General features: G+C 48.1%; 2 protein-coding genes across 2 annotated transcripts; both read left to right on the forward strand.

Annotated features, from left to right (window-relative positions):
• Window positions 1-14,077: 14,077 nt before the first annotated feature.
• Gapdhs (glyceraldehyde-3-phosphate dehydrogenase, spermatogenic) lies at window positions 14,078-25,813 on the forward strand. Its single transcript, XM_036182537.1, has 11 exons — window positions 14,078-14,144; window positions 15,149-15,389; window positions 17,456-17,552; window positions 17,718-17,824; window positions 21,781-21,871; window positions 21,955-22,073; window positions 22,477-22,558; window positions 22,840-22,991; window positions 23,098-23,260; window positions 24,619-24,716; window positions 25,691-25,813. Exons 1-11 carry the CDS (start codon window positions 14,078-14,080, stop codon window positions 25,761-25,763), a joined length of 1,290 nt encoding a protein of 429 aa, XP_036038430.1. The 3' UTR covers window positions 25,764-25,813.
• Window positions 25,814-26,142: 329 nt separating this feature from the next.
• On the forward strand, window positions 26,143-27,958 carry Tmem147 (transmembrane protein 147). The gene is made up of 7 exons (XM_036185413.1): window positions 26,143-26,346; window positions 26,419-26,488; window positions 26,970-27,029; window positions 27,113-27,249; window positions 27,373-27,457; window positions 27,553-27,674; window positions 27,756-27,958. The coding sequence occupies exons 1-7, from the start codon at window positions 26,270-26,272 to the stop codon at window positions 27,877-27,879; spliced, it is 675 nt and encodes a 224-aa protein (XP_036041306.1). The 5' UTR covers window positions 26,143-26,269; the 3' UTR covers window positions 27,880-27,958.
• The last annotated feature ends 26 nt before the right edge of the window (window positions 27,959-27,984 follow it).

Here is a 27,984-nt window from a genome sequence, read left to right on the forward strand (position 1 = left end):
GACTCAATTGCCCCTGTGAGGCTCTGACTTAGTTCCCAGTCAGGGAGGTGTTTCCCAAAGACATTTGGAGTTGAGCAATGAAAAGGAAGAGGAGGGAGGCAGGATGAATCATAGAGAAGATCCTAGCATCTTTGCTCCTTGACCTGCACAGGCCCTCCACCCCAGTATAGGGTTCTGCCCTGCCCGGCCCTCCTGTTTGCCTTGCTCCCCTACTGGGCATGCTCCCTGCTCTTAAGCCCACTTCAGGCATCCTCCATAACTAACCACCTTGTCAGCCCTCAGAGATCTAAACATACAGCTTGCCCAGCTGGATAACTCTGGAAGAGTGGAAAGCAGTCAGAGAGGGGGACAGAACCCCAGGAGGTGAGGGAGTTACCCGATTTTGTTCTTGGGGTCCCCTCCCCACCCTCTCTCTGCTCCAGTTCCTCCCACGCCCCTCTCATTACTGCCTGATGGCTTTGCCCGTGCCTGGAAGCTAGAGTGTCAGCTACACCTGCCTCAAATGGCCGCGTCACAGAAAGCCCTTCCTGACCTCCCCCAGGCACAGTGTGGTATTACAGGTATGACAATTATGTTCTGTGACATCATCCTTCTGTTTCTAAAGTAATTATTGCAATCTTAAATTGCATTTAGTTTTTAATAGTGTGTCTCACCTTCTAGATTGTACACTTCCAGCAAACAGGCCCTTTGTGCTGGATACTGCTAGAGGCCCAACTTGCAGGACATTAACTGGGCCTCGGTAAGTATTCATAGATGGAACACATGGATGGATTGGAAGCCAAGGGGATATAGTCCAGGCCCGAGCCCATCTCACAGGATCCCCAAAGCTGCATGGGGAGAGCTGCAAACTTTGGAACAAGGATCACATGTTCATGACAGAATCCAGGCCTCTTTCCTCCCAGCCCATAGGCAAAGGCAGGGGGACTGATTGTCATGAACTGGGAGAGGACGCAGTGGTACCTGAAAAGCCGGTTGAAGCAGCCCTGGGGAGAAGCCCGGAGATCTGGTGCAGCCGCAGCTGTCTCAAATATCTGGGCTGGGGGCCAGGACCTTTTTCTTCCTGTCTTCCTCCCCTGCAGCCTCCAATGCCCTAACCTGAAGCCCCAAGCATCACCCTATTGGCTCAGGTTATGGGGGAGCACCTTGGAGCCTGGCCTGGGGTTGAAGTCTAGCATTAGAAGGAAGGGCAAGCAGTGGCTGTTGGATCTTCCCCAGTGTGTATAGCTGGGGATAGTTTAGAGGGAGGCAGACAAGAGCCAGTGCATGGGGGACAGTTGGGTGAAGATATTTAAGTTTTAATGCCAACGGTGAGGCTGAGCGAGGGGGTAGCAGTGGGAAGGTCAGGCATGGAGGAATGCATAGGGTGTGCCCCAGTGGAGGTGGTAGAGTTATGTGTGTGGGTGCCCAGGTGTGGCTGAGAATCAGCACGTGCTTTCAACTTCAAACCAGGGCATGAGGTGGTCCCCTTAAAGAAACAGTAGCCACACCCAGAACTAAACATCCCAGAACCAGGGACCCTGTAGCCTCTGCCTTCACTGTCTCTGACAGCAGAGGGTGGCTAAGTGGGACACTCTGCAGAGTGGATCTGTTACCCAGTTTCTGCTCCAATGACAAAGGCAGATCTCTATGCAATCCTGGGCGTGGCACTCCAGCCTGAAGCATCTCTAAATGATGGAAAGTCAAAGACCAGGCAGAGAAGTGAGCCAGAGTGTGGTGGGGGATCAGACTCCCGATCCACCCTGATAGATATAAAAGGTATCCTATCTTTTCTATGTTTTGTTGTGACAGGGTCTCACGTAGCCCAGAATGACCTGGAACTCATCCTATGTCAGAGGCTGGCTGGCCTTGAATTCTTGATCCTCCTGATGGCTGAGTGCTGGGATTGCAGGCACATACCACCACTCAATCATTTTTTTTTCCAGCCTTCTCTTCCTCCATCAGCCCCTCTTCTCAGCTTTCTGTCCCCATTTGCCAATGGATTCAGGACATCTTATCTTTCTCCCTAACTGGTGCCAGCAGCCTCTGGCAACCCAGTTGTGCTGGTTCTTAGATGCTAGTGGAAGAAGTTCAAAATTCGGGGTATCACATTTTACGTCACAGTGCCCCAAAGAAGAATAGATGTTCCCACAAGGTGTTTGCCTGCCCAAGGATGTCACAGTGAGTGCCTGACCCGGCCCCCTCTGCAGAGGGACTGCCTACGGCTCCCCAGCTCAGGTTAGGGTCTGCCACAGTTAGAAAAGTAGATACCCCACTAGCAAAAGGCAGACATCTATTCCCTAGTATTTGGCAGATTGGCCCATATCATGGATCTGAAGCAGCTGGTTGGGGGAAGAGCTCCGGGCTCTTTCCTCTCTTGTCATTAATAGGGCCTGTCACTCCTAATGTCAGATTCTGGGGAGTTAGTGTCGTTTTTGTTTTGTTTAACCTGGGACCTCATACTGTAGTTCAGGCTGACCTCAGACTCATGGCAAGCTTCCTGCCTCAGCATCCTGAGTGCTAGGATGACAGGCACGGACCACTGCACCCACATGGAGGGTGTTGATGTGGCTCTAGCTTTCGTTTTATGAGACAGGACCTCTACATGCACTCAGGCTAGCACAGACCTCTCAATCTGTCTGCCTGAGCCTTACGGGGATTGAGAAGACAGGCTATGTGCCACCAGACCAAGGAAAACTTTGCCTAGTAGCATCTAGATAGCTCTTGCCATACACACTGCTTCCTCACACATGCTAGGCAAGTGTTTACAAGGTTATATATACCCTAAACATTTTTATATTTTATTTTATTCAGTTTCATTTTTTGAGACAGGGTCTCACTTTGTAGCCCTGGCTAACCTTGACCCCATGATCCCCCTGCCTCCACTGCAATTACAGATTCACGCCTGTCTCCCTCCAGTTTATTTCAGTTTACTACATCAGGGCCATCCAAGCAGGAGATGGCCTCGCTGACTCCTGTCCCACAGCTGGTTCTTGACATGACATGGTTCTGGCTTTGGTTTTGTGAGACAGGAGCTCTGTGTGTGGCCCACAAGCTCTTGTGGGGACTGGGGTTGGAAGAGGTTATGTCATTGAATGAGTTTCGACCCTTCCACCCTTCTCTAGGAGGGTGATGACTTGTACCTGTAGCAAAGCCCCACGCCCGTTTGGTCACAGCTGCGTGTCAACCGGCCCTGCAGGCGAAGGTGCCTGACAGTGAGTCACTCAAATGCAAGCAAGGCCTGGGGCTCGAGGGGACATTTTCCCCTGCTCTTTCCTAGACACTTCCTGAAAGCCCGCTTTGTAAACTGGGCGTGGTGGCCTGCAACAGTAATCCTAGGTAGGACCCAGGAGGCAGAGGCAGGAGGATCGCAGCAACCTTGAGGCACTCTTCACCAACATAGTGGGATCTATTCTCAAGAAACCAAGAAGATAGGGCCTGAAGTGAAACGTAAATATAATAAATCTCATCAATAAAAAACAGGAGTTAGACATTGGGTAAAAACCTGAAGGCTCAGAGAAACAGGAGAGCAACCACCAGTTGCTTCCTACCTCCACTGTTCCTCCAACCAAGGAAAGCCTAGAGCCTCTCTCTGCCCCGCCTTATCACTTCCTGTTTCCTCTCTGTACAGACCTCCAGACCTCTATGGTTAACTAGTGGCTAGCTCCGCCCTCTGACTCCAAGCAAGCTTTGTTGAACACCAAGAAAATATCACACAACACTGGAGAGGTGGCCTAGTGGCTAAGAGCACTGACTGTTCTTGTAGAGTACCTGAGTTCGGTTCCCAGCACCCACAGGATGGCTCATGACCATCTGTAATTCCAGATCTAGGGGATTCAGCCCGAGAAAGCACACAGTACACAGACATATATGCAAGCAAAACTTTCAGATACATAAAGTAAATATTGTTTTAAAAGAAGAAGAGGGAGAAGGCCCAGTCTGTGGCAGGTGCTGCCCCAGATGCTGAGGGACACCTGAGGACACAGCACGCCCAGAATACACAGGAAATACACAGAATACAGGAAAACTACAAGGCAAAGCATGGGCTATTGTAGGAAGACATGGCTTGGGGCTTGCTTCAGGACTGGGGACCAGAAAATACATGACAGCTGAGGGTTGGCTCAGGGGTAACAGGCGATTGGTGCAAGGCCTGAGGAGCTGAGTTCAACCTTGGAGCCCACAGTTGGAAGGAGAGGATCAACTCCCACAAGTTATCCTCTGACCCCACACAGAGATGTGGGGCAAGAAAAAAATAAAATAAAATAACTTGAAGGGTTGTGGCTCAGTGGAAGGAAACTTGCCTAGCATGCTCAAGGACCTGGGTTGATACCAGCAACGAATGGAAAATAAAAGAAACTGAGGAAATGGGAGACCAGACGCATTCATCACTTACGTACAAATATACCAACCTTACCAGTGCTTCCTACTATTGCAGTGATGGGTTTGGTTGTTTTAAATTTTTGTTTTGTTTTGTTTTGTTTTTGTTTTTCTCGGTGTAGCTTTGCGCCTTTCCTGGAACTCACTGTAGACCAGGCTGGCCTTGAACTCACAGAGATTTGCCTGGTTCTGCCTCCGGAGTGCTGGGATTAAAGACATGTGCCACCACCGCCCGGCTGTTTTAATATTTTATTATTTTTTTATTTTACATGCATGGGTGTTTTGCCTGAATGTCTGTCTGTGTGTGTCTGGGGCCTGTGGAGGCCAGAAGAGGCGTCAGATCCTGGAGTTACAGAAGATTGGGAGCTGCCATGTGGGTGCTGGGAACTGAACCTGGGTCTTCTGGAAGAGCAGTCAGCACTCTTAACCACTGAGCCATCTCTCTGGCCCTTTGTTTGTTTGTTTGTTTGTTTGTTTGTTTGTTTGTTTTGATACAGGGTCTCACTATGTAGTCCAGCCTGGCCTCAAACTTACAGAAATCCTCCTGTGTCAGTCTCCCAAGTGCTGAGATTGTTGACATGGCATTTTTGACAAATTGAACAACCTCACCAACCCTGTGTCCACACATGCTCTACCTCCATTTCTTCAACAGCACAGATGGCTGGGAACAGCTGTTAGCAGTCGTAGTTTAGGGTATGTGTGGGCTTGAGTGTGGATCCACAGCAGAGCACATGCTATTTATTCCTCTACACCCAGCCAGGAATAAAAACCAGGTGTGCACATCAGATAGGCTGCACATTTAACATAAGAGAGGACTTACTGGGCATGTTAGGTAAGTGCTCTATCACTGAATGTCAACTTCAAGCCAAAACTTAAAAAAAGTTATTATTTTAATCTATTTTATTAATGTTTCTAATTTATGGATATATTTGTTTATATTTACAAATACATTTTTAAATTTTACTTACTTCTGAATGGGTATGAGTGTATGCCCATGTGAATGCAGGTGTCAGTTACCCTGGAGCTAGAATTATATGGGGTTGTGAGCCATTCAACAGGAGGATGGGGATCTGAACTTTATATATATATGTTGCAAATTATAAAGTTAAAAAAAAATCATGGGGGCTGGAGAGATGGCTCAGAGGTTAAGAGCACTGACTGCTCTGCTAGAGGTCCTGAGTTCAATTCCCAGCAACCACATGGTGGCTCCAACCATCTGGTGCCCTCTTCTGGCCTGCAGGCACACATGCTGTATACACAATGAGTAAATAAATCTTTTTTTAAAAAATCATGGAAATTTTCTTCCCTTAATAAGCAAAATCTAGAGGAAAATGTGATTTTGATCACGGAGTGAGTAACTTCCAAGTTAAACTTGTGACTAAAGGCAGCACAGCTAAGGAGGACATTTGCAGAAGGCCTGACAAGTTTGGAACTCAATCCCCAAGACCCACAGAGTAGAAAGGGGAGCTTACTCCCAAATGTTATCCTCTGGCCACCACATGTGTGCACACGCACACATATCATAAACGAATGTGACTTAAAATTTTTAAAAAGTGTCACACACACTTGTGGTCAAGGGGACATAGTGAAGAAGACAAAGTCCCACCCTTTCAGAGTGTGTAGGTGACCTTGTTTAGGAAGGGTTCTTGTTCTGCAGGGCTGTGTAGTTCAGGCTAGCTGGCTCATAAGCTTTTAGAACTATAGATGCATGCATGCTACCACATCTGGCTGTGTGTGTGTGTGTGTGTGTGTGTGTGTACACTGATTGGGATTTTCTTTAGAATTTCATATATGCATAAAATATATTTTGATCATGTTTCTCTGTACCCCACCTCCTAACTTCTCTCATATCCCCTCTACCTCCCACCCTCTACCAATTTCATAGACATTTTTTAAAAATTATTTTTATTTTATATAAGTGTTATGGAATATTCCTTACATTGTGTCACTGTGACTGGTTTAATAAAGAGCTAAATGGCCAATAGCTAGGCAGGAGTATAACAGGGACTTCTGGACAAAGAGAGCTCTGGGAAAAGGAAAGGTGGGGTTGAGAGCCAGATGCCAGATAACCAGGATGGGTATAATGGAGATAAGATTCAGTTCATGGAAGAATGTAGATATAAAAATATGGGTTAATTTAAGTTATAACAGCTAGCTAGAAACAAGCCTAAGCTAAGGCCAAGCTTTTATAATTAATGTCTCTGTGTCATTTTTCTGTGATTTGGGGCCCCCCAAAAAATCCATCTATGCAGGGTGGTGGTGGCGCATGCCTTTAATCCCAGCACTCAGGAGGCAGAGACAGGTGGATCTCTGTGAGTTCAAGGCCAGCCTGGTCTACAGACCGAGTTCCAAAACAGACACCAAAACTACACAGAGAAACCTTGTCTCAAAAAAAAAAAGTCCATCCACATATGATTGTTTTGCTTGTATATATATATATATATATATATATATATATATATATATATATATATATATATATATGTATGTGCACCACATGAATATAGTATCTGAATAGACCAGAAGAGGGCATCAGATCCCCCTGGAACTGGAATTACAGATGGTTGTAAACCACTATGTGGGTGCTGGGAACTGAAGCCAAATTGGCTATAAGAGCAGCAAGTGCTCTTAATGGATGGGCCATCTCTGCAGCTGACCCGTCCAGCAGGTCAGGTTATTCGAGGGTCTCGAGGAGGGAACCACCTGAAAGCCAATGGGGGCGAGAGGAGAAGGAGACCAGGCGCATAAAGAAAGACAGAGAGTCAGTCTGAGTCGCGTCAAGGTCTCGTTTATTGGCAGAATATTACAGCTTATAAGCAAGATTTCAGGAAGGGAGGGGGAGCAGGGAAAGGAGAGTGGAAAATTTTGAGAAAAATCAGGGTGGTCAGGGTGGGGGTGTTTTTGGTCCCAGGCTCTTGCAGCTAGCTGATTTACAGTTTATTCCAGGTGGCCTATCTAAACATTTTTGTGGTTAGGCCAAGGACACCCTGCTTTTGCAAGACTCCAAGAAGCAGGGAAACTCAAGACATAACAGTCCTGGGTCAAACAGTCCTGGCTCGGTCTCCAACAAATCCCCCCTCTTTTCTTTAAAATGGACCACGTTTGTGATCGAGCTTTGAGAAGTCTGGGGGGGTCTGAAGGAATGGCTTCTGGAGGATCACAGGGGCCCCGTCCCTCTATGCTATGAGACAAGAGGTCCGGGAGACAGTATCTCCCCAGATTCAAACACTACAGGCGTCCCCGTGGTGCGGGAATCAGTGGACTGTGCGGTTTTTCAGAGGGAATGGAAATTGATAAGCGTTGAGTGTTAGGCTGCTACCGCACAACCATTATGCAACGGGGCATGTAACCCATGCTCTTGGGATATTAGGGCACCCCCGTCCCCAGCCTGTGCAGTCACAGCTGCATTCCAGTCATGCCTGGAGCTTTTCCTCACACAGGGGCAGCCTCGCCCGAGTGGAGGGGCCTGTGTGGGGCATCATCATGGTCCTAATGAAACCAAGGGATGTTAGGACCCGAGGACACTGAACCTGAGTCTTTGAGGGGGCTCCTGGCCGCTCTCCTCTGTGTCTAGTCTATGATAGTGAATTGAAATATGCTGTGGTAAGGCCGAATCAATCTGACTTTTGATAAATCGAGTCAGCCGCTGAAAAGCCCAGGGGCCAAAGGTGATGAGGAGAAGAAAAATATCAAATCTATTTGTAATTTTATTTTGAACGTAACTCCTGGGTCCGAGCCTGACTGATACCAACGCAGGCCCCAGGTGCAGCCTATAGCCCAACCTGAAAATGATTTTCCTTTCTGAGTTAAAGAGATGTTGACGGGAAGGGACAGTCCCCGCATAAGGGATTGTGGTATATTGTTCCAGTAGCATCCACTGGCCCCTGTATAGACCTTGTTATAATTTCGCTTAACAGTTATCAGGTCCCAGGAGGATGAAGGGCGCCAGTAAGCACTTCCAGTTGTTTCGCATCCCCATGAGGCACAGAAATATTTTCGAATCCTCCACATTTATATGCCTGGGCAAGATTTCTAACATCTCTGGGACAGACATAAAAGTCAGACTGGACAAGTCATCAGCGTGCGGTGGGACTGCTGCATCCAGTGTAGGCGCGCTGACTATGAGGGGAGCTACCACGACTTGTATTTAGCTCGTTGATACCTTTATCTGGGATGTCCCAAGCATCTAATCCCGCAGACAATTGACAAAAATCAGGGGTCAGGTCCGGCCACCATGACAAAGAGGCGTGATTGGCAGACGTCTGCCAGACCGTTTCCCCAGTTTGGGAGATGACCTGCCAAGTGAGTCTTTTAAAAGCATGGGGACTGGCCTTGGCCCTAGAGATGGTGGTCAAAGTTAGAAAAGGAAGAGCATAGAGGCGGGTTTTCCTGATCTTGAGGCATGCTGAGAGAGTGATGAGAGCACTCACGGTCCTTCTCCTTCCTTGGGTCGCAGGGGTACCTGCAAAAGAAAGATTCATGTCTCAGGGCTAATTCCTGGACCCAAGGTTATTATTTATTTTTAGGGGACCCTTTTTATAGAGTAAGGTTTAATTAATCTTATGGGCAACCAGCGGGCCCCATTTTCCTTGGTGTCATAGATACATGCAGACCCTTTTCCCCAGATTAGTACTGGATCTGGGCCGCCCCATTTTCCAGTGATGGGATCTTTCTAGAGAACCTGGGCGTATCCTGGACTGGTCTCTGGGTGCCAATGCCGTTCGGCTGCGGACTTTCCCAAGCCATCCAAGGTCAAGAAATTCAACACAAAGAGGGCATGTGCAAGCAACATCCTTTGGTTTCCTTTGATAGGGAACAAGGTTTCCTGTGAGCTGAGTTTACTAATAGCGTTCTTTAGGGTTTGGTGAGCCCGTTCCACAATGCCTTGTCCCTGTGAGTTATAGAGTATTCCAGTGACATGCTTTATTCCCAACTGCAAGCAGAATTGTTTAAATCTATTGCTAGTGTACCCCGGGCCATTGTCAGTTTTTATACATTTTGGCTGTCCCAGCACAGTGAAAACATGTAGCATATGGTTGATGACATCCTTAGTGGCCTCCCCACTGTGAGCGGAGGCACTAATAAACCCGCTGAAGGTATCGATGGTAACGTGTACATATTTTAGTTTTCCAAAGAAAGCGATATGGGTGACATCCGTCTGCCAAATTTGTCCTGGAACAAGCCCCCTGGGATTTACCCCATAGTGGGGCTCGGGCAAAAACATTAGACATTTTTTACAGCTTTTGACAATTTCTCTAGCCTGCTCTCTAGTGAGTGAGTACCTTTGTCTCAAGGTCTGGGCATTAAGGTGGTGTAATCGGTGGGCTTTGCGGGCAGCTGAGATCTGGTCTTGTTCTATAAGCAGAACTAGGGGCGAGCGCGTAGCAGCGTCCGCAAGTTCGTTCCCTAGTGCTAGAGGTCCAGGCAGTCCAGTGTGAGCACGGATGTGCCCGATAAAAAAGGGCTTTGACCTTTGGCGAATCAATCTCTGAATTTTTGAAAACATCTCAAAAGTTGGGGTGTTTGGCTGAATTACTGGCACCATTTCCAGGACCTGCAGGGCTCCTACCACATATCTACTGTCTGAATACAGGTTAAGGGGACGTGCCTCAAATGCTTCAAACACAGCTAGAGCGGCGTAAAGCTCCACCAATTGGGCGGACTTAAAGGGTGTTTTTATAACCCTTTGTTGCTGGTTATAAACATATGCAGCTTGACCATTCTTTGATCCATCTATAAATACTGTGCAAGCATTGGGAACTGGCTCAGACTTTGTATTTTTAAGAAAGAGAAAGGGGGTGAAAGAAAAATATTTTAATCGTAACCACAATTTCTTTTACTTTCCAAGTTTCAGGATATAAAATTGGTGGATCAGGAACATAGGCCCAATAGGTTTTATTCTAGTGGATGGTCATCAGCAACATCAGGATCAGCATCTCTCTGCTCCATATACCGCACCAATCCTTCAGGCAACCAATGAGTTTCATTTCCATCTTGTGAGAAAACATAAGCATGCCCTCATCTCCATATTAAAACAAGGTTGGGGCCCTTCCATAAGCCAGTACAAGGATCTTTACATTTAACTTGAGCAAATTTTGTGGTGGTGCCTTCATGCCAAAATCGATCAGCTGCAGATTTTCTAGCAGCATCCACATTAAAAAATTTTAAAACTATATTTAAAGCATTATGTGGTGACTGGGGGTATAACTCCCCCTGGTTTTATTTATTTATTTTTATTTTTGAAGATGTAATTTTAGACTTCCACAGGCTCACTCAAAAATACTTGTCTTTGAGGTTTATAAGAAATACGTTTTTTAAATGTTCAATTTGCCATTGAGAGCAAAACTGATAAAAAGCTTTATCAATATATCCAGATCCATTATCAGTTTTAATAACTTTTGGTATCCCCATATAGGAGAAACTTTTCAGGCAATGAGCAATTACATGCTTAGTAGCCTCCATTAAAAATCCTGAATAAATATCAATTGTCACATGCACATATTTCAATTTTCCAATTTCTATAATATGAATGACATCCATTTGCCATAAATGATTAGGAAGAAGATCTCAAGGGCTGACCTCCAAAGTGAGGTACAGGCAAATATTGTGGATATGTAGCACATTTCTTAACATTTTGATGAGCAGTTTCTCTTGTTAAACCAAATTGTTTTTTTAAGCTTTTACTATTTTGAAGATACAAAACATGTGATTGCTGAGCAAGCTCAGCTAGAGACAAAGTGATCAGCTGAGTAAATTTAATCAGCTAAAGCATTACCTTTAGCCAACAGACCAGGAAGATTTGAACATGCTCTAGTGTGTCCCATAAAATATGGCAATTTACTTAAATGAATGGCATCCTGAATTAGTTGAAATAATATTCTTATTTGCTCATTAATAGTTTTAATATAAGAAAGTTTTTATAACTTGAAGAGCTCTATAAATATATTGACTATCTATATATAAATTAAATGAATTAACTTTAAGAACTTGAAAAACCAACAGCTCAACTCAACAACTTGAGCTGAATCAGGAGTAGTTTGAACTACATATCCTTCATCATTAATCATATAAGCTGCTTTCTCATAATCATTTCACGTCTTTAAGACCATTATCATCTGGGAGACTCTTAAATTGCAAAGTTTACCTGTCAGAGCAAGGTGCATTCTTGTGTATAAAAGTATTGAGGTGCAGTTTTAATATGTTATTAAACATTGTTTTTAGATCTTATCTTGTTAAATCTTATTTTTATAACATGAATTATCATATAGAAATCTACCCCAATCCAAAATATTTGAGGATTGTTGCCTCCTTAGTCTAAAAGGAGATACAGTGAACAGATTCTTTAACTTTATTTAAAGATTGTTGCCAGCCACGTGGCTGCCCACTTCAGGATGAGGTCACCAGCCAAGATGGAGGAAGACCATGTGACTGCTGTTTAAAATGAAACAATAGTTACATGCACACATACATACAGTTGGATCCGACTTTCATTCATACCCATAAGTCACATACATGTCCACATACATGTCCACATGTATATATTTTCATTTTTAACATAAACATTTTTCAATGAAGAATCGTCAGCTATTTTTAAAATGAAGAAAACCAGAATTAACATAGAACATTGCATAGGCATAACATTTCAAATAAGAATAGAAACTTATAGATATATGCATATATCATAACAAAAACTTATTTTTGCATTAATATATTAAAACCCTGTATCAATGTGAAACATTTCAGATTAGCAGTTTTTTTTAAATCTTAATCAATAATAATTTGTAATCAGTTCTCTTAAATGATGACAAGTATTTGTAACCCATTGAACTTAAATGACCAGAATCCATGTATTTTTTTTTTTCTTTTTCTGTGGAGGCAAAAGCATAGTTGTTGTTGTTTTTTTCCAAAACATCAGAGTATGCAGGCTGGTAGTTCAACATTTTTTCTCAAGCAGTATCAGGACACAGAAGGGTTAAAGTGGGTTAAATTGGAAGTTGTTGGCCAGCAGAAGAGACCTTGATGTTATCAAGAACTTGGCTTGGGAAGGAAAGGAGGCACAGAGTGTGTCCTTGGATACCAGTGTTCCTGAAAAAAAACCTTTTTTTGTTAACTTCTCTGATGATAATAATTAATAATTAACATCAGATTCCCCTTTGGACATCTGTCCACCTTGCTAATTGTAGGAATGAACTCCCTGCGACTTCATCTGCAGCTTTGGTCTCTGCCCTTGAAGGAATGGAGGTGGGGGAGAATCTTGAGGTGTGAGAGAATCTTCATTATAACATTTAGCAAGCAGTCTTTCCCTCTAATTCTGCCTCAGTGTCAAAATCTAACTAGTCATTATCATCAAATAACATTATAAAAGCATCCACATAAAGCCGTCTGACAGGGCAGAATGTTTAGTTTTAGTTTTAATTTATTTAGGAAACACTTTATGCCTTTCAGGACAGAGGTCTAAGTTGTCCTGAATGAGTGTCCAGAGACTGAAAATATCTGTTGTATATTTTTTTTGACCATGCTTATCATAATACTGCTGTATCTTAACTCCAATGTGTTCTAAAAAATTATGTAGTTGCTTACATCCTACTTTAGTACTTCTGGCCTTTAAGATATCTTTAAGTAAATGTACAAACAGCAGCCTAGTACCCTTCCTATCTATCTACCTATCTACCGATCTATCTATCTATCTACCATCTATCATTTATCTATCTACCTATCATCTATCTACCTATCTATCTATCTATCTATCTATCTACCTACCATCTATCATTTATCTATCTACCTATCATCTATCTACCTATCTATCTATCTACCTACCATCTATCATTTATCTATCTACCTATCTATCTATCTATCTACCTACCATCTATCATTTATCTATCTACCTATCATCTATCTACCTACCATCTATCATTTATCTATCTACCTATCTATCTATCATCTATTATCTATCATTCATCATTTATCTACCTACTTACCTACCTACTATCTGTGCATCTATCTCTATTTTGAAGCCCACACTGATTCATACTGCCAATAGATTCATGGATGTGGGATCACACAGCAGTGTTTGGCATACAACCCAAAGGAAAACTGACTCATCCTTTTCCCTATCTGCAGCTCCCAAGCTAGGGGTTGGTTGGGGCTTGTGAGCCCCTCCCCCATCATGAGAATGTTGACTGTCTTGATCTTGGGCAGGCAACCGTGCCTGCTGTTGAGTTCAGGAGTGCAGCTGTCCTGTCATGTCAGCGAGAAGCTGTTTCCGGGCGGTCCTCCCAGACCTCTGGATCTTACAGTATCTCCTTCCTCTCCTCCGCCTGGGTGAGAAGAGCTACTCATAAACCCCTGGGAACCTAGGTAGCCAAGGGGAGACTTCAGAGAGACTTTCTAGTCCCTTCCAGACACTGTGAGAGCCAGGGAACCTCCTCAGAGATCCAGGACAGCAAGGAGCAGGTGGACCAGGGGAGGGAGGAAGGGAGGCAGCAGCCATGAGCAGCTGTGTGAGCCCAGCAGATGCCAGAGTGTGGCCCTGAAATACTAGGTGTGAGATTCCCAGAGGCCTCTGTGGGCTAAGGTCTCCAGCCTGCACACCACTCCCTCTGTGATGTCACTGGACAATGTGACATCATCAAAAGCTCTGGAGACATAACCAGCCCCGGGGAGCCTTACACATCAGTACCATCTCAAAGGGGCCCAAGGCAGCCAGGTCTTAAGACCTTAGGCCATGTCAAAACGTGACATCGTCCTCACCAATGTCACTGTTGTCCAACTACTGAGGCAGTCATGTCCAGGTGAGGAGAGCCTCTGGAGATGACCCTGGGAAGAGGAAAGTGTGGCCTGGGAGTCAATATACCCTCATATACAGAGTGCTCAGAGTCCTGAGACCCTCCTGCCACCAGAATGCTGACTGCTATGTGCCCTGGAGGAGCAGGCCAGGAGGCAGGAGGAGGGAGCCCTTCAGGCAGCTTCCAGACCTCTTTCCTCCAGGAGTCCCTCCCTTTCCACCCCCACTCATCTTCCTCACCCAGAGCTTCTGCACAAGAGAGGGAAGGGGGAGGGGAGCAGAGGGAAAAAGAGAGGCGGGAGAAGGGGGAGGAGAGGGGAGGAGAAGGGAGGAGAAGAGAGAGGAGAGGGGAGGGGAGGAGAGAGGGGAGGGGAGGAAAGAGGAGAGGGACATTGTGACATCATCAAAGGCTCTGGAGACATAACCAGCCCTGGGAATCCTCACGCCTCAGTCCCATCTTAGAGGGGCCCGAGGCAGGCAGGTCTTAAGACCTAGAGAAGGGAGAAGAGGGGAGAGGAGAGGAGAGGAGAGGAGAGGAGAGGAGAGGAGAGGAGAGGAGAGGAGAGGGGAGGGGAGGGGAAGGGAGAGAGGAGAGGTGGAGAGAGGGGAGGGGAAGGGAGAGGGGAGGGGAGGAGAGGGGAGGGGAGGAGAAAGGAGGGAAGAGGAAAGAGGAGAAAAAATATTCTTGGGCCTCAGTATTGCCCAATCAAGTCTGATTTTTCTAGAAAGAGGCCTCCCAGGGTGAGTCTTACCTCTAGAACAGGTTGGAGCTCACAGAATTAGATCTATTATCAGATCCAGATATCCTCTCTGAAATATTAACAAGTAAGAGTGCTGTGCACCAAAGTAGGCGAACAATTGTTTAACAGGTGGGCCTGGATTTATCCCCAGCACTGAAACGGGGGGGGGGGGGGGGGGTGTCTCACACCCAGGTCAGGGGCAGTAGGGGCAGTCATCATTTGCCTATTGCCCCATCTCACCCTTCCCCACATCCTGAATGGAGTGACCCAGCTCACCACCCCCTTTCTGGACCCTCTCTGCTCCCCACAGTGATTAGATCGCCACCCCCACCATGTCCACCTGAGCCCAAAATTGAGGAGCTGCCACCTAAGGTCGAGAATCCGCCACCTAAGGTCGAGAACCCGCCGCCACCGCCACCGCCACCTCGACCAGAGCCAGTCAAAGAAGCGCCACCTCCCATTCCTCCACCGCCCAAAAAGCCAATGAAGGAACTAACAGTGGGCATCAATGGGTGAGTCTACCTCACCTGAGTTGACGCTGCAGCCAGCCCCAGAGGCTGACACTGTGGCCTCCTCAAGTCACCATGGCCTGGGGCATCTTCCTTCTCACTGGGCCAGCAAGGGCAAGCCAGCCCTTGGAGAACTCGCTTCTAGGAGACAGTATTCAGATACAGGCCCGAGGGAGTTGGAGGCTGCAGTGGAGCTCTCACTAAGGCCCAGGAGGGAAGCACTGGCTGGCCACAGGAAACCTCTGGGAAGAGACATAGGAGTGAGACTAAGTGACAAAAGGCAGCCAGCCGTCTCTCCACTGCAGAAAGTCCTCAAGGTCGTGGGGCAAGCAAGTGTCCTAGCATGGGAGGGACGTGTCTATTCAGAGACAGCAGGAAATTTGCACAGCTGTAAGAACAATGGGGGGTAGAGAGTCAAGACCTGAGGCATGATGGTAAGGAATATACCTCACATTTAACACAGAGACCCACCCAGCTACGGAGTGAGAACGGGATGTTAGCAAGGTATGGTGTTGTGTCTAGAACACTAGCAACTAGGGAGCCTAAAGCAGGACTCCCAAATTCAAGGCCAACCTGAGCTATGTATTGCAAGTTCCAGGCTAGTCTGGGCTACAGAGTGAGATCCTGTCTCAAAAAATACAGAACAAAATAATATGAAAAGGAGCTGGAGGCTGGAGAGGTGGCTCAGAGGTTAAGAGCACTGCCTGTTCTTCCAGAGGTCCTGAGTTCAATTCCCAGCACCCACATGGTGGCTCACAACCAGCTGTGATGAGATCTGATGCTTTCTTCTGGTGTGCAGATATACATGCAGAAAGAACACTGTATACATAACAAACAAACAAACAAACAAACAAATAAATAAATAAACCACCATCAAAAAGAAAGAAAAAAAGAAAAGAAAAGGAGCTGGAGGCTGGGAAGAATAGCACACACCTTTAATCCTGGCAGAGGCGAGGGGCAGAGAGGAGAGAGTCAAGAGAGGCAGAGGCAGGCAGATCTCTGCAAGTTCCAGGCCAACCAGGGCTACCCAGTGAGACCCTGTCTCAAACAAACAGAAAAACAAAGGAGGTACAGAGGGGTGAGGGTGAAGGTATATAAACTGGTGGTAGAGTACCTGTCTAGCATGCACAAAGCCCTGGGTTTGGTCTCCAGCAACACACACACACACACACACACACACACACACACACACACACACACAAATAATACAAATAAAAATGAAAATAGAAAATACAAAGGAATGGAAAGAGGAAGGGGGAGGAAGGGAGGGAGGGGAGCAGAGGGAATGAGAGAAGGAAAAGGGGAGGAATGAATGAAGGGGTGGGTGGGGCTGGGAAATGGAAGTACAGCTTAAGAGCTGAGCAGTCTCACCTGGGCAAGAGATGAGACACACAGAAGCCGTTGCTTCCCACACCCACACTGAGGACCTAGCCCCCTGGAGTGAGCCTCATGATGGCTGAGTGTATTTTCAGTGGCTATCACTCAACACCTGATACTGGGTCATTTCAAAGAAAAGAGATTTCTTACGGTCTGGAGACTGGGGGAGTCCAACATTGGGATGAAGCATCTGGTGAGAGCCTCCTCACCGTGAGGACTCTGTAGAGTCCTAAGGCAGTGCACTAATGGCATCTCCAATAGAGTCAGAGCCAGCTTTCGGGTCTCTTTCCTCATAAAGCCACTAACACCACCTTAGGGGCCCCACCCTCTGAACTTCATTTAAACTTAATTTTTAGTCCCATCTGCTAATACCATGAGAGGATTAGAAATGATCTGTGTTTATGTGTGTGGGAGTGTGCGCGCGTGCATGTGCGCACGCAAGTGCATGCATGTATGCGTGTGTAGGTCAAAGGACAACTTGCAGGAGTCAGGTCTCTTCTACCGCCACGTGGGTCCCAAGGATAGAACTGAGGATGTCAGGCTCGCCTTTACCCACTGAGCCACCTCACCATCCTTTTAATGCCCCCAATGGTTCAAAGTTCAACATGAACTTGGTGGGACACTGACACCATGACATCCCTGTCACCTTCTCCCACACCCATGCTTTATTTTGTACCTTCCTGCTTGGACAGATTTGGACGCATTGGTCGTCTGGTGTTGCGAGTCTGCATGGAGAAGGGCATTAAGGTGGTGGCAGTGAACGATCCATTCATTGACCCAGAATACATGGTAAGTAGCAGATGGAGAGAGGGACCAGCAAGAGTAGCACCTGAGTTGGGGAGAGGGTTCCAAGAGCTGTATGGAAAGCCTTGCAGAATCTTCTCCAAGGTGGGGACTTCTCTGGGGTTGCTGGCTCTGCCACCTAAGATGAGGACCCTGTTCCGTTTACTGCAGGTATACATGTTCAAATATGACTCCGTGCATGGGAGATACAAAGGGAGTGTGGAGGAAAAGGATGGAAGACTAGTTGTGGATAACCTTGAGATTCAAGTGTACCAGTGGTAAGGACTGAATGTCTCACACACCATGAAGCGGGGAGGTTGTCATCCCATGCTACAGCTAAACTATATGTGTGTGCCTCTAGGTGCTGTTTAGAGAGAGGGTCTCAGGAAGCTCTCTGATTCCTACAACAGTTAAGAACAGCCCATGGTTCTTTAGTGTTTTGTACCTAACACACATCTGCATGTGTTCTCTTGGGTACATGGGTTCACTGTGCCTTGTCTCCTCCTTCCCCTGAGCCATCAACCACCCCCCTCTTTATGGCAATTGAGCCAGCTCCTACCCAGCATCCCCTGAAGCCTTTTGAATCCTCCACCTAGCACCCCCATGCTCCTCAGCACCCCAAATAAGGCTCCAGCTCCCAGTGTACACCATGCACTATGCATCCCCCCCCCCTGCAGTCTCTCTGTGCCTCATCTGCCACCCTGGTCATCACCTCTGGGGACCCTGGGCCTGCACCTCTTACACATAAGCAAGACCAACTTCATAGTGCCTACCTCACATGGCTTCTGCTGATGGAATGTCCAACAATTTGCAGATAGATTCAGAATCTATCAGGCAGTAGCATGCCAGGTGTGGGGTATACACTCATAACCCAGGCACTTGGGAGGCTGAGACAGGAGGATTACCTCAAGTTCTAGGTCAGCCTGGAGCTACATAACAAAATTCTGTCTCCAGGAAAAATAAACAATGACGTGTTAATTGCAAACCCTAAGAAACCAACCCTCTGTAGCCCCAGAGCAAGGTCTTCTGGCTCCTGCTCAGGCAGAACACTCACAGCTTCCCTTTTAACTTGCTGAGGTATAACGAAGTTTGGAGGGACTGACAGGAGGTAGGTACTGGGGTGTCCGGGAAAGCAGAAGGTGCTTGCCCTGAGTTTGAAATCATGACCCCAAGAGCAATTCCAGTGGGTCAATCACCCTAAGTCCCTCTGCATCTGTCTGGACATTGCTAATGCTGCCTCCCCCTTCCCCCCCCCCCACACACACACACACACACACACACACACACACAAAACACCCCCACTCCCATACTGCTAGAGAATGACCTGATAACCACACTTTCAGTTTTAAAAAAGTTTATAAATTATATATGGCAAGCCAAAGTCAAAAAATAAACAGCAAGGGATGGATAGATAGATAGCAAAATGTCAAATCAAGTGCTCAAAACATCTGGTGGAAATCAACTGGGGATAACCCAAGAAGATTCAGTTCCCAGGCAGGGCTGGTGGAACGTCAAAGGAAAAGAACAGAGTAACAGAGAGCGATGAGACATAGTCTAGTCAAGGGCTCACAACACCCAGCAGAGACTGACTGGGGAAATGCAGGCTGGAGCTCCTGACTGAGCTTTCTCTCATGGTGGAGCTTGTGTACCAAGGGATAAACACCAGGAGCCTCAGTTCTCAGGGACTGTGCTCTTACACTTGGGCTATTTTACTGTTTGCTTCTTTTTCTGTCACAGGGGAGAGGGCTAGTCCATCCCTGGACAAGGGGTCTTGAAGAACGCTTGACATAAACATGCTTGGGTCTCGAGCCAGCTTCACAGTGAGCCCAAACAGCAGTGACAACTTGCCAATAGAATATACAATGGGGGGCGGTGGTGGCACACGCCTATAATCCCAGCACTCTGGAGGCAGAGCCAGGTGGATCTCTGTGAGTTCGAGGCCAGCCTGGTCTACAGAGTGAGTTCCAGGAAAGGTGCAAAGCTACACAGAGAAACCCTGTCTCAAAAAACCAAAACCAAAAAAAAAAAAAAAAGTCCTAGTCACTAAACATTGACATTTGGGGCTGGAGAGACGGCTCAGAGATTAAGAGCACTGACTGTTCTTCCAGAGGTCCTGAGTTCAATTCCCAGCAACCACATGGTGGCTCACAACCAGCTGTAATGAGATCTGGCGCCCTCTTCTGTGTACATAATGAATAAATAAATCTTAAAAAAAAAAAAAAAAAAGAATATACAATGCAGTTGCCTTCCCCCACCCATGCAACTGAGTGAACAAATCTTCAGAACAGACCTGTAGGCATGAGGGGCTGGGCCAACTCAAGTATTGTTTCAGGAATTGCTGAAGTATTCCCAGTCTGAAAGCCAGAAAACGAGTGCATCAGAGAAAGACCACCTGGGCTAGACGTGAATGGTGTGGGCTGGTGGAGCAGAGGGAGAAAGGAGCCATGTTGTCCAGAGAAGAGAGGGGAGTTTGTGCATTCATTCATTCCCACACTGTAGCTAACTGGAGGCAGAACCTAGGGCTGGCTAGCCTGTGCTCCCAGCCTGCTATCACCACTGTCCTGACACAGGCTCTTCTGAAAAATGAACACAGTGGTGGTTAACAGATAAAAACCTAAGACTGAAGGCTCATGACAGCTTAGTGCACATGTGTAAAGTGAGTAAAAAGAAGAAAATAGGACAAGGGGTGTAGCTCAGTAGTAGAATATTCTCCTCTGTATAAAGGCCTGGCATCAATCCTCAGCACCACAAAAATTAAATGAATATGCATCAATCGGTGCTGAAAATAGCTCAGCACTTAAGTTCAAAAATTGCCCTTTCAGAGGACCCAAGTTCAATTCCCAGAACTCCCAAAAGTGGCTCATAGCCTCCTGTAACTACAGCTCCAGAGGATCCAACAACACTCTCTGTCTCTGTCTCTGTCTCTCTCTCTCTCTCTGTCTCTCTCTCTCTCACACACACACACACACACACACACACACACACACACACACACACGACTTAAAATAAGTTAATTTAAAATGTTTAAATATAGCCAGGTAGTGGTGGTGTACATCTTTAATCCCAGCACTTGGGAGGCAGAGGCAGGTGGATATCTGTGAGTTCAAGGCCAGCCTGGTCTACAAAGTAGTTCCAGGACAGCCAAGGCTACACAGAGAAACCCTGTCTTAAAAAAAAAAAAAAAAAAAGTTTAACTAGATACAGATTGATTAGCTTCTTATGGCAGAAACAGATCCAGCCATGTGGTATGGAATGATCCAGAAGTAGAGCCAGAAGCAATTGTAAGAACAAATCTCACTGTCACATGATAAATTCCATGGGGGACAAGCCCACAGATGGAGTCACTGAGCTTGCTCACTAGACACAAGTAGAAAACCAGGGTGTTGACAAGTTTCAGATAAAAAACATCTGGGGGATATCGAGGCAAAACTGGTCATGACGGTGCTTGTGCACTCGGCAGGCAGAGGCAGGAGATCCCTGAAGCTGCAGACCAGACTGGGCTATGTAAGACACTACCACCAACCAACCAACAAAACTCCAGTGAAAATGCAGACTGGAAAGAGGAACAGAAAGCCTTTGGTGGTGGGGGGGGAGGGGTAGTCTACTGTCAACGACTGGTCACTGCCTGGCCACAGGGTCCTTCAACTGTAGTCTTCCCACGAGCTGTTGTCTGTCCTTGGGGTCTTCCCAATAAGAGCTCAGTGGTGATGGCAAAAGGTGACAAGGGTTCACGTGAAGTGGTCAGAGCTGGGCACCAGAAAGGAGCGTTGCCAGTTCTGGTCTCTCTTCGGCATTGTCAGAATAGTTCCTGAGGGTGTAAGAGCCACAGTTGAAGATGTGGAAGCCTGTGTCTAAACACTGCAGGTTTAGCAGACAAGAAAAGAAGAGCTGCCGGGCAGTGGTGGCACATGCCTTTAATTCTAGCATTCAGGAGGCAGAAGCAATCTCTTCGTTTGAGGCCAGCCTGGTCTACAGAGTGAGTTCCAGGACATCCAGGGCTACATATAGAAACCCTGTCTTGAATGTCCTCCCCCACCAGAAAAAAAGGAAAGGAAAAGAGGAAGGAAGAAGTAAGGGAGAGTGGCTGGTGTGGGCCTGAGAGAGGGTACCAACCTGGAGCAGGCAGGTACAAATAGAGTTATGGACTGGGTGTTAGTAGGTCAAGGCACCAAAGCCTCTTGGCTTGCCCGGTACCCAAGCAATGAAGACTGACACAGCCTTCCCACCACCACAGCAAAGATCCGAAGGACATCCCTTGGAGCTCCGTAGGTTGTCCCTATGTGGTGGAGTCTACAGGCGTATACCTGACCACGGAGGCAGCTTCGGTGAGTGGGAACAGTGCCCACACCTGTCTGGGAAGAGGGGGCAGTGGTGCTTGGAGCCCTTAACCCTTGTACTCTCTCACTAGGCACACATCTCAGGCGGTGCCCAGCGTGTGGTGGTCACTGCGCCCTCCCCTGATGCGCCCATGTTGGTCATGGGTGTGAATGAGAAGGACTATAACCCAGGCACTATGAACATTGTCAGGTACCTGGGCTGGCAGCCATCCTTGAGCACGGGGATGGTACCAGCAGACTGGCCAGGCTATAGCACAGGGAACACTTTCTTCCCACCCCAATTCCACTAGATCTCTGGAGTCTTTCAGGTCAACTTTCTTCCACTTATCAGTCCCTAAATCTCAAGTCCACATGTTAATTTCACCATGAAACTACCAGGAATGTTCAGTATCTAGAGGACATGCCTAGGCAGCATTCCCCAGTGGCACTTCCAATGGCTCCTTTATCTTATGGCACTCCCATTCCCATCCCATGGCATCCCCAGGAAGCCCACCCCCTCCATCCTCACATCTCTCAAAGTCAGACCTGGTTAAGTAAGAGCAAGGATGGGAAGGTGGCTCCGCCACTCATCTGGCACACCATGGTCATTCCAGCAATGCGTCCTGTACCACCAACTGCCTGGCCCCCCTCGCAAAAGTTATTCATGAACGCTTTGGGATCGTGGAAGGGCTAATGGTGAGTTGGGGCAGAAAGGATGGCAGGGAGACTAAACTCCTTCTTCCCAGGCCTTGCTTAAAGTCTGGAGTTAGCAGGGAGAGTGGCTTGGGAAGGAAGCCCACCAGCACCCTTTGAAGTGCTCTGACAAGGACAGGCCCTGGCCTCCAGGCACCCTTCCTATGATCTGTGGTGGTGGCCCTGTTAGCCTCCATACCTAGACCACCTCCCAAGTCCTAGAAGAAAAAGGGATGAGAGCTTAAGAGCAAGAAGGCTTCATCTTGATCCTCTTGTTCCCCAAGACCACAGTGCATTCCTACACGGCCACTCAGAAGACAGTGGACGGACCATCAAAGAAGGATTGGAGAGGTGGCCGCGGTGCTCACCAGAACATCATCCCATCCTCCACTGGGGCTGCCAGTGCTGTAGGCAAAGTCATCCCAGAGCTCAAAGGGTATGAGGATCCAATGCTGTAACCAGGGTGGGGACAGGTCCCAAGGCAAGGGGAGAATGGAACAGAAGTCTCTGAGCTCTGACTCCCTTACTGTGAAATTCTCCAGGAAGTTAACGGGAATGGCATTCCGGGTGCCAACCCCAAACGTATCTGTTGTGGACCTGACCTGCCGCCTGGCCCAGCCTGCCTCCTACACAGCTATCAAGGAGGCTGTAAAAGCGGCGGCCAAAGGGCCTTTGGCTGGCATCCTTGCTTACACAGAGGACCAGGTAAGACTGAGGAAACCTTAGGGGGACCCTTGGGAGGAGGATTCCCACTCACCAGGGAACTATTACACATGGGCCAAAACAGGAATTACAGGCCAGCTGGGCATGGTGGAGCACACTCAAGGAGGTGAGTCTCTGCTTCCAGATCAGCCAAGGCTACATAATGAGACCCTGTCTCAAAAAACAGACACACAAAACCCGCAGGCCAGGGAAAGTAAGTCTTTCTGCCTGTGTGCCTTGACACTACCCTGCCTTGATCTGGTCACCACAATGACCAGAAGTCACTCATGTAACCCACAGCACATGCTGTCCAAGAAAATAGTAACTTAAGAGGTAACTCCCTATGGAGCTTTTACTATCTACCCAGGGCCTGGCATACAGAGGTGCTTAATACACGCTTAGTGAAAAAAGACACCAGTTCTTGTTTTATAAAATTTTTTCCTCAGGGTTTAGGCCAAGTCAGACGCCTTTCCTGGGAGACTTCACAAGTGCCATCTGCTAGGTTCAGAGGTGGTGGAGGAATGCACACCTTTAATCCCAGCAGTCAGGAGACAGAGGCAGGCAGATTTCTGTGAGTTTGAGGCCAGCCTGATCTACATAGTGAGATCCAGAACAACAAAGAGACCCAGTTGTTTAAAAAAAAAAAAAAAAAAAAAGTATCTCAGTGCTTCTGCCTTGGAGAAGTTCCCTTGAATTGGTTCCTGCAGGTCTGCCCTCAAGTGCCAAGATGTCATCTGAATGGTTCAAATCAAATCAGTCCAATGCCAAAAAACCCTCCTGTGTCCTTAAGGCTGCATCCCTCAGGGTCTGTGCCAGTAGCTGTTCCCTACCTTCAGATCCTACTCATAAGACCCAGGCTCATGCCATCCATTGCTTGCATGTAATGTTTCTTGGAACAGCGTTAGGGCATTGTGGTCTGAGTCATGTGCCTCCCACCCCCACTCCGTCCTGTGTACCTGTGTGGATGCATGGGGAAATGTGTACAGGTTCATGAGCAGAGGTGATACATGTGTGGAGGCATGAAATTGACATGTCTTATTTCACTCCACTTATTTACTGAGGCAAGCTGTAACTGTAGCTTGCCAATTTCAGCCAGTCTAGCTAGCCATCTTGCCCCAGGGATCTTCAGTCTGGATCTGGAATGCTGGGATTACAGGTGTCCACCACATGCCCAGCCTTTGGGGATCCAAACTCAGATGCTTGTGCTTATGTCTTTTCTGATAATCCCTGACACATCTTATCACCAACACAAAAGAACTCTATCCAATATGCCAGATGACTGAATGACAATGTGGTCTGAGAGTCAAGTCTGGGCTTGAGGTCCTTACTCTGCTACATTTATCTTTGAAATTGTCACCTAGGTGGTCTCCACGGACTTTATTGGCGATCCTCATTCGTCCATCTTCGATGCTAGGGCAGGCATTGCCCTCAATGACAACTTCGTTAAGCTCGTTTCCTGGTAAAGGGGAAAGATGCCGGAATATAGTGGGACAGGCTAGCAGGAGGGCACACACACACACACACACACACACACACACACACACACACTCTGATGCTCCTTTCTCCCCTCCCGGAATATAGTGGGAGAGGCTAGCAGGAGGGCACACGCGCACACACACACACACACACACACACACACACACACACACTCTGATGCCCCGGAATATAGTGGGAAAGGCTAGCAGAAGGGCGCGCGCGCACACACACACACACACACACACACACACACACACACTCTGATGCCCCGGAATATAGTGGGAAAGGCTAGCAGGAGGGCGCACACACACACACACACACACACACACACACACACACACACACTCTGATGCCCCGGAATATAGTGGGAAAGGCTAGCAGGAGGGCACACGCACACACACACACACACACACACACACACACACTCTGATGCCCCGGAATATAGTGGGAAAGGCTAGCAGGAGGGCGCACACACACACACACACACACACACACACACACACACACTCTGATGCCCCGGAATATAGTGGGAAAGGCTAGCAGGAGGGCGCGCGCACACACACACACACACACACACACACACACACTCTGATGCCTCCTTTCTCCCCTACACACACACACACACACACACACACACACACTCTCTCTGATGCCTCCTTCCTCCCCTACACACACACACACACACACACACACACACACACTCTCTCTGATGCCTCCTTCCTCCCCTACACACACACACACACACACACACACACACACACACACACACTCTGATGCCTTCCTCCCCTACACACACACACACACACACACACACACTCTCTGATGCCTCCTTCCTCCCCTACACACACACACACACACACACACACACACTCTGATGCCTTCCTCCCCTACACACACACACACACACACACACACACACACACACACACTCTGATGCCTCCTTCCTCCCCTCCCCAGGTACGACAACGAATATGGCTACAGTAACCGGGTGGTCGACCTCCTCCGCTACATGTTTAGCCTGGAGAAGTAACCCGGAAGGCCCCTCCTTGCATCTCCGTGCACCTCACGTTCTCCCCTTGGGTCCCCTTAGAAGGAGGTGGCGTGGCTCTCCCGGCACCGCCGAGTCAACAATGAAATAAAAACCAGTGCGCGCACAGCTTCGTCCTCTTGTCTCAGCGCCGATCACCGTGCGTTTGGGGCCGGGTTCTCGGATAGGCGAGAAAGAGGTGGCGCTTGGTTCCGAGCCGGGTACCACTTAAGGAGAGCAAACGCATCTCTGCCACCGACGGCAGATGCTGCGAAACTCCGGTCCTCAATAGCGTCAGGCTCTGGAAGCCCCGCAGCGGGGCGGGCGAGGGACGTTCTGACGTCATGGCGCGCGACGTGCCAGGCCGGACTACAATTCCCATAAGACCGCGCGCGGGCCACGGCAATCAGGTGTGCGCCAGGCCCGGGTGCCGGCGAGGCCGAGACCCCTTTCCCAGAGGAGGCGCCGCTGGGCGAGTTCCGCGCTGGCGGGACCGGGCGGCCGGCGTCATGACCCTGTTCCACTTCGGGAACTGCTTTGCCCTCGCCTACTTTCCATATTTCATCACGTACAAGTGCAGCGGCCTGTGAGTGCAGGGCGGGCGCGGGGCGGAAAGGGTGCGGGTCCTGGGCCGACCCCTCACCACCCACTTCTTCAGGTCCGAGTACAACGCCTTCTGGAAATGTGTCCAGGCCGGGGTCACCTACCTCTTTGTGCAGCTATGCAAGGTGAGGGACTCCGGGACTCCACGTGTTTGGCCTCCAGGCATTCCAGACCTCAGGGCCCCGGATCTGCTGCTGTTGCGCTCCATGGGACCACCCTCGAGACAAAGCTTAGGGACTGTGCCCGAATACCTTAGAAGGGGTGGAAGCCCAGGAGAGTCCTTGATGCAACTTTTTCTTAGCACTTTTGGTAAAACTGAGAAAACACCTTAAGTGTTGGCTAAGCAGTATTTCACCCACAGGGTGTCGCATGGTGCTGCTTAGGCTAGGCATGCTTTCACTCCGGCATTTCTAGACTTCAGATTCCCATGTGAACTAATAGACTTCTCGGGAACCGGGCATCTGCTCTCTTTCCCCCCTGCTCTTGTGATCTTGCCACTTCCACCCGGAATGACCCCAGAACCCAGCGTCCAGCCCTCCTCTTGCAACTCACTCACTGTCCACAATGCCCTCACCTTCAGGTGACCTTCCCACTTTCTTTTCTCAGATGCTGTTCTTGGCCACTTTCTTCCCCACCTGGGAAGGTGGCATCTATGACTTCATTGGGGTGAGTTGGACATGGGAGGGGCAGGGAGGGCAGGAGTGTGTTCACCTGGCCCCTGTGTTCACTCGTCTCTACCCGACCCACAGGAATTCATGAAAGCCAGTGTGGATGTGGCAGACCTGATAGGCCTAAACCTTGTCATGTCCCGGAATGCAGGCAAGGGGGAATACAAGATTATGGTTGCTGCCCTGGGCTGGGCCACTGCTGAGCTCATTATGTCCCGGTGTGTGGAGCAGCCTGGAGCCTAGACTTCTGGGTCTCACAGGAGTGCTGGAGGGTGGGGATCAGAGTCTGGGTGTCCAGGGGGTCTGGGTACTAGAGAGCCCTCCCCCCTTGCCTTCCTCAGCTGCATTCCTCTCTGGGTGGGAGCCCGAGGCATTGAATTTGACTGGAAATACATCCAGATGAGCATTGACTCCAACATCAGTCTGGTATGCAGTCTTGTCCCTACCCACCTTTATGCTGTTAACCATACTTTCCCCAAAACTTGGCCCCAACTCCCCACTTCCTTCCCTCCTCCCTACAGGTGCACTACATCGTGGCAGCAGCTCAGGTCTGGATGATAACACGCTATGACTTGTACCACACCTTCCGGCCTGCAGTTCTCTTCTTGATGTTTCTTAGTGTCTACAAGGCCTTTGTCATGGAGTGAGCCAGCTGGGGTTTGAGGCTGGGTTCAAATGGGGGTGTGTTTGCTCTTTCCATCCTCATTGTGATTTTTCCCCACAGGACCTTTGTCCATCTTTGCTCCTTGGGCAGCTGGACAGCGCTGCTGGCCCGGGCAGTAGTGACAGGACTGCTGGCCCTTAGCACCCTGGCCCTGTATGTTGCTGTTGTCAATGCACACTCCTAGCTTGGTGGCCCAGGTGTTAATGTACCTTTTCGCTGCCTCTCTCCAGATTTTAGTGAAGTAAATGGTGTTTGGAAAGTTTTTTATGTGTCCATTTCTCTCTCAGAA

Source organism: Onychomys torridus, chromosome 1 (assembly GCF_903995425.1).
Source record: "Onychomys torridus chromosome 1, mOncTor1.1, whole genome shotgun sequence".
Taxonomy (NCBI): domain Eukaryota; kingdom Metazoa; phylum Chordata; class Mammalia; order Rodentia; family Cricetidae; genus Onychomys; species Onychomys torridus.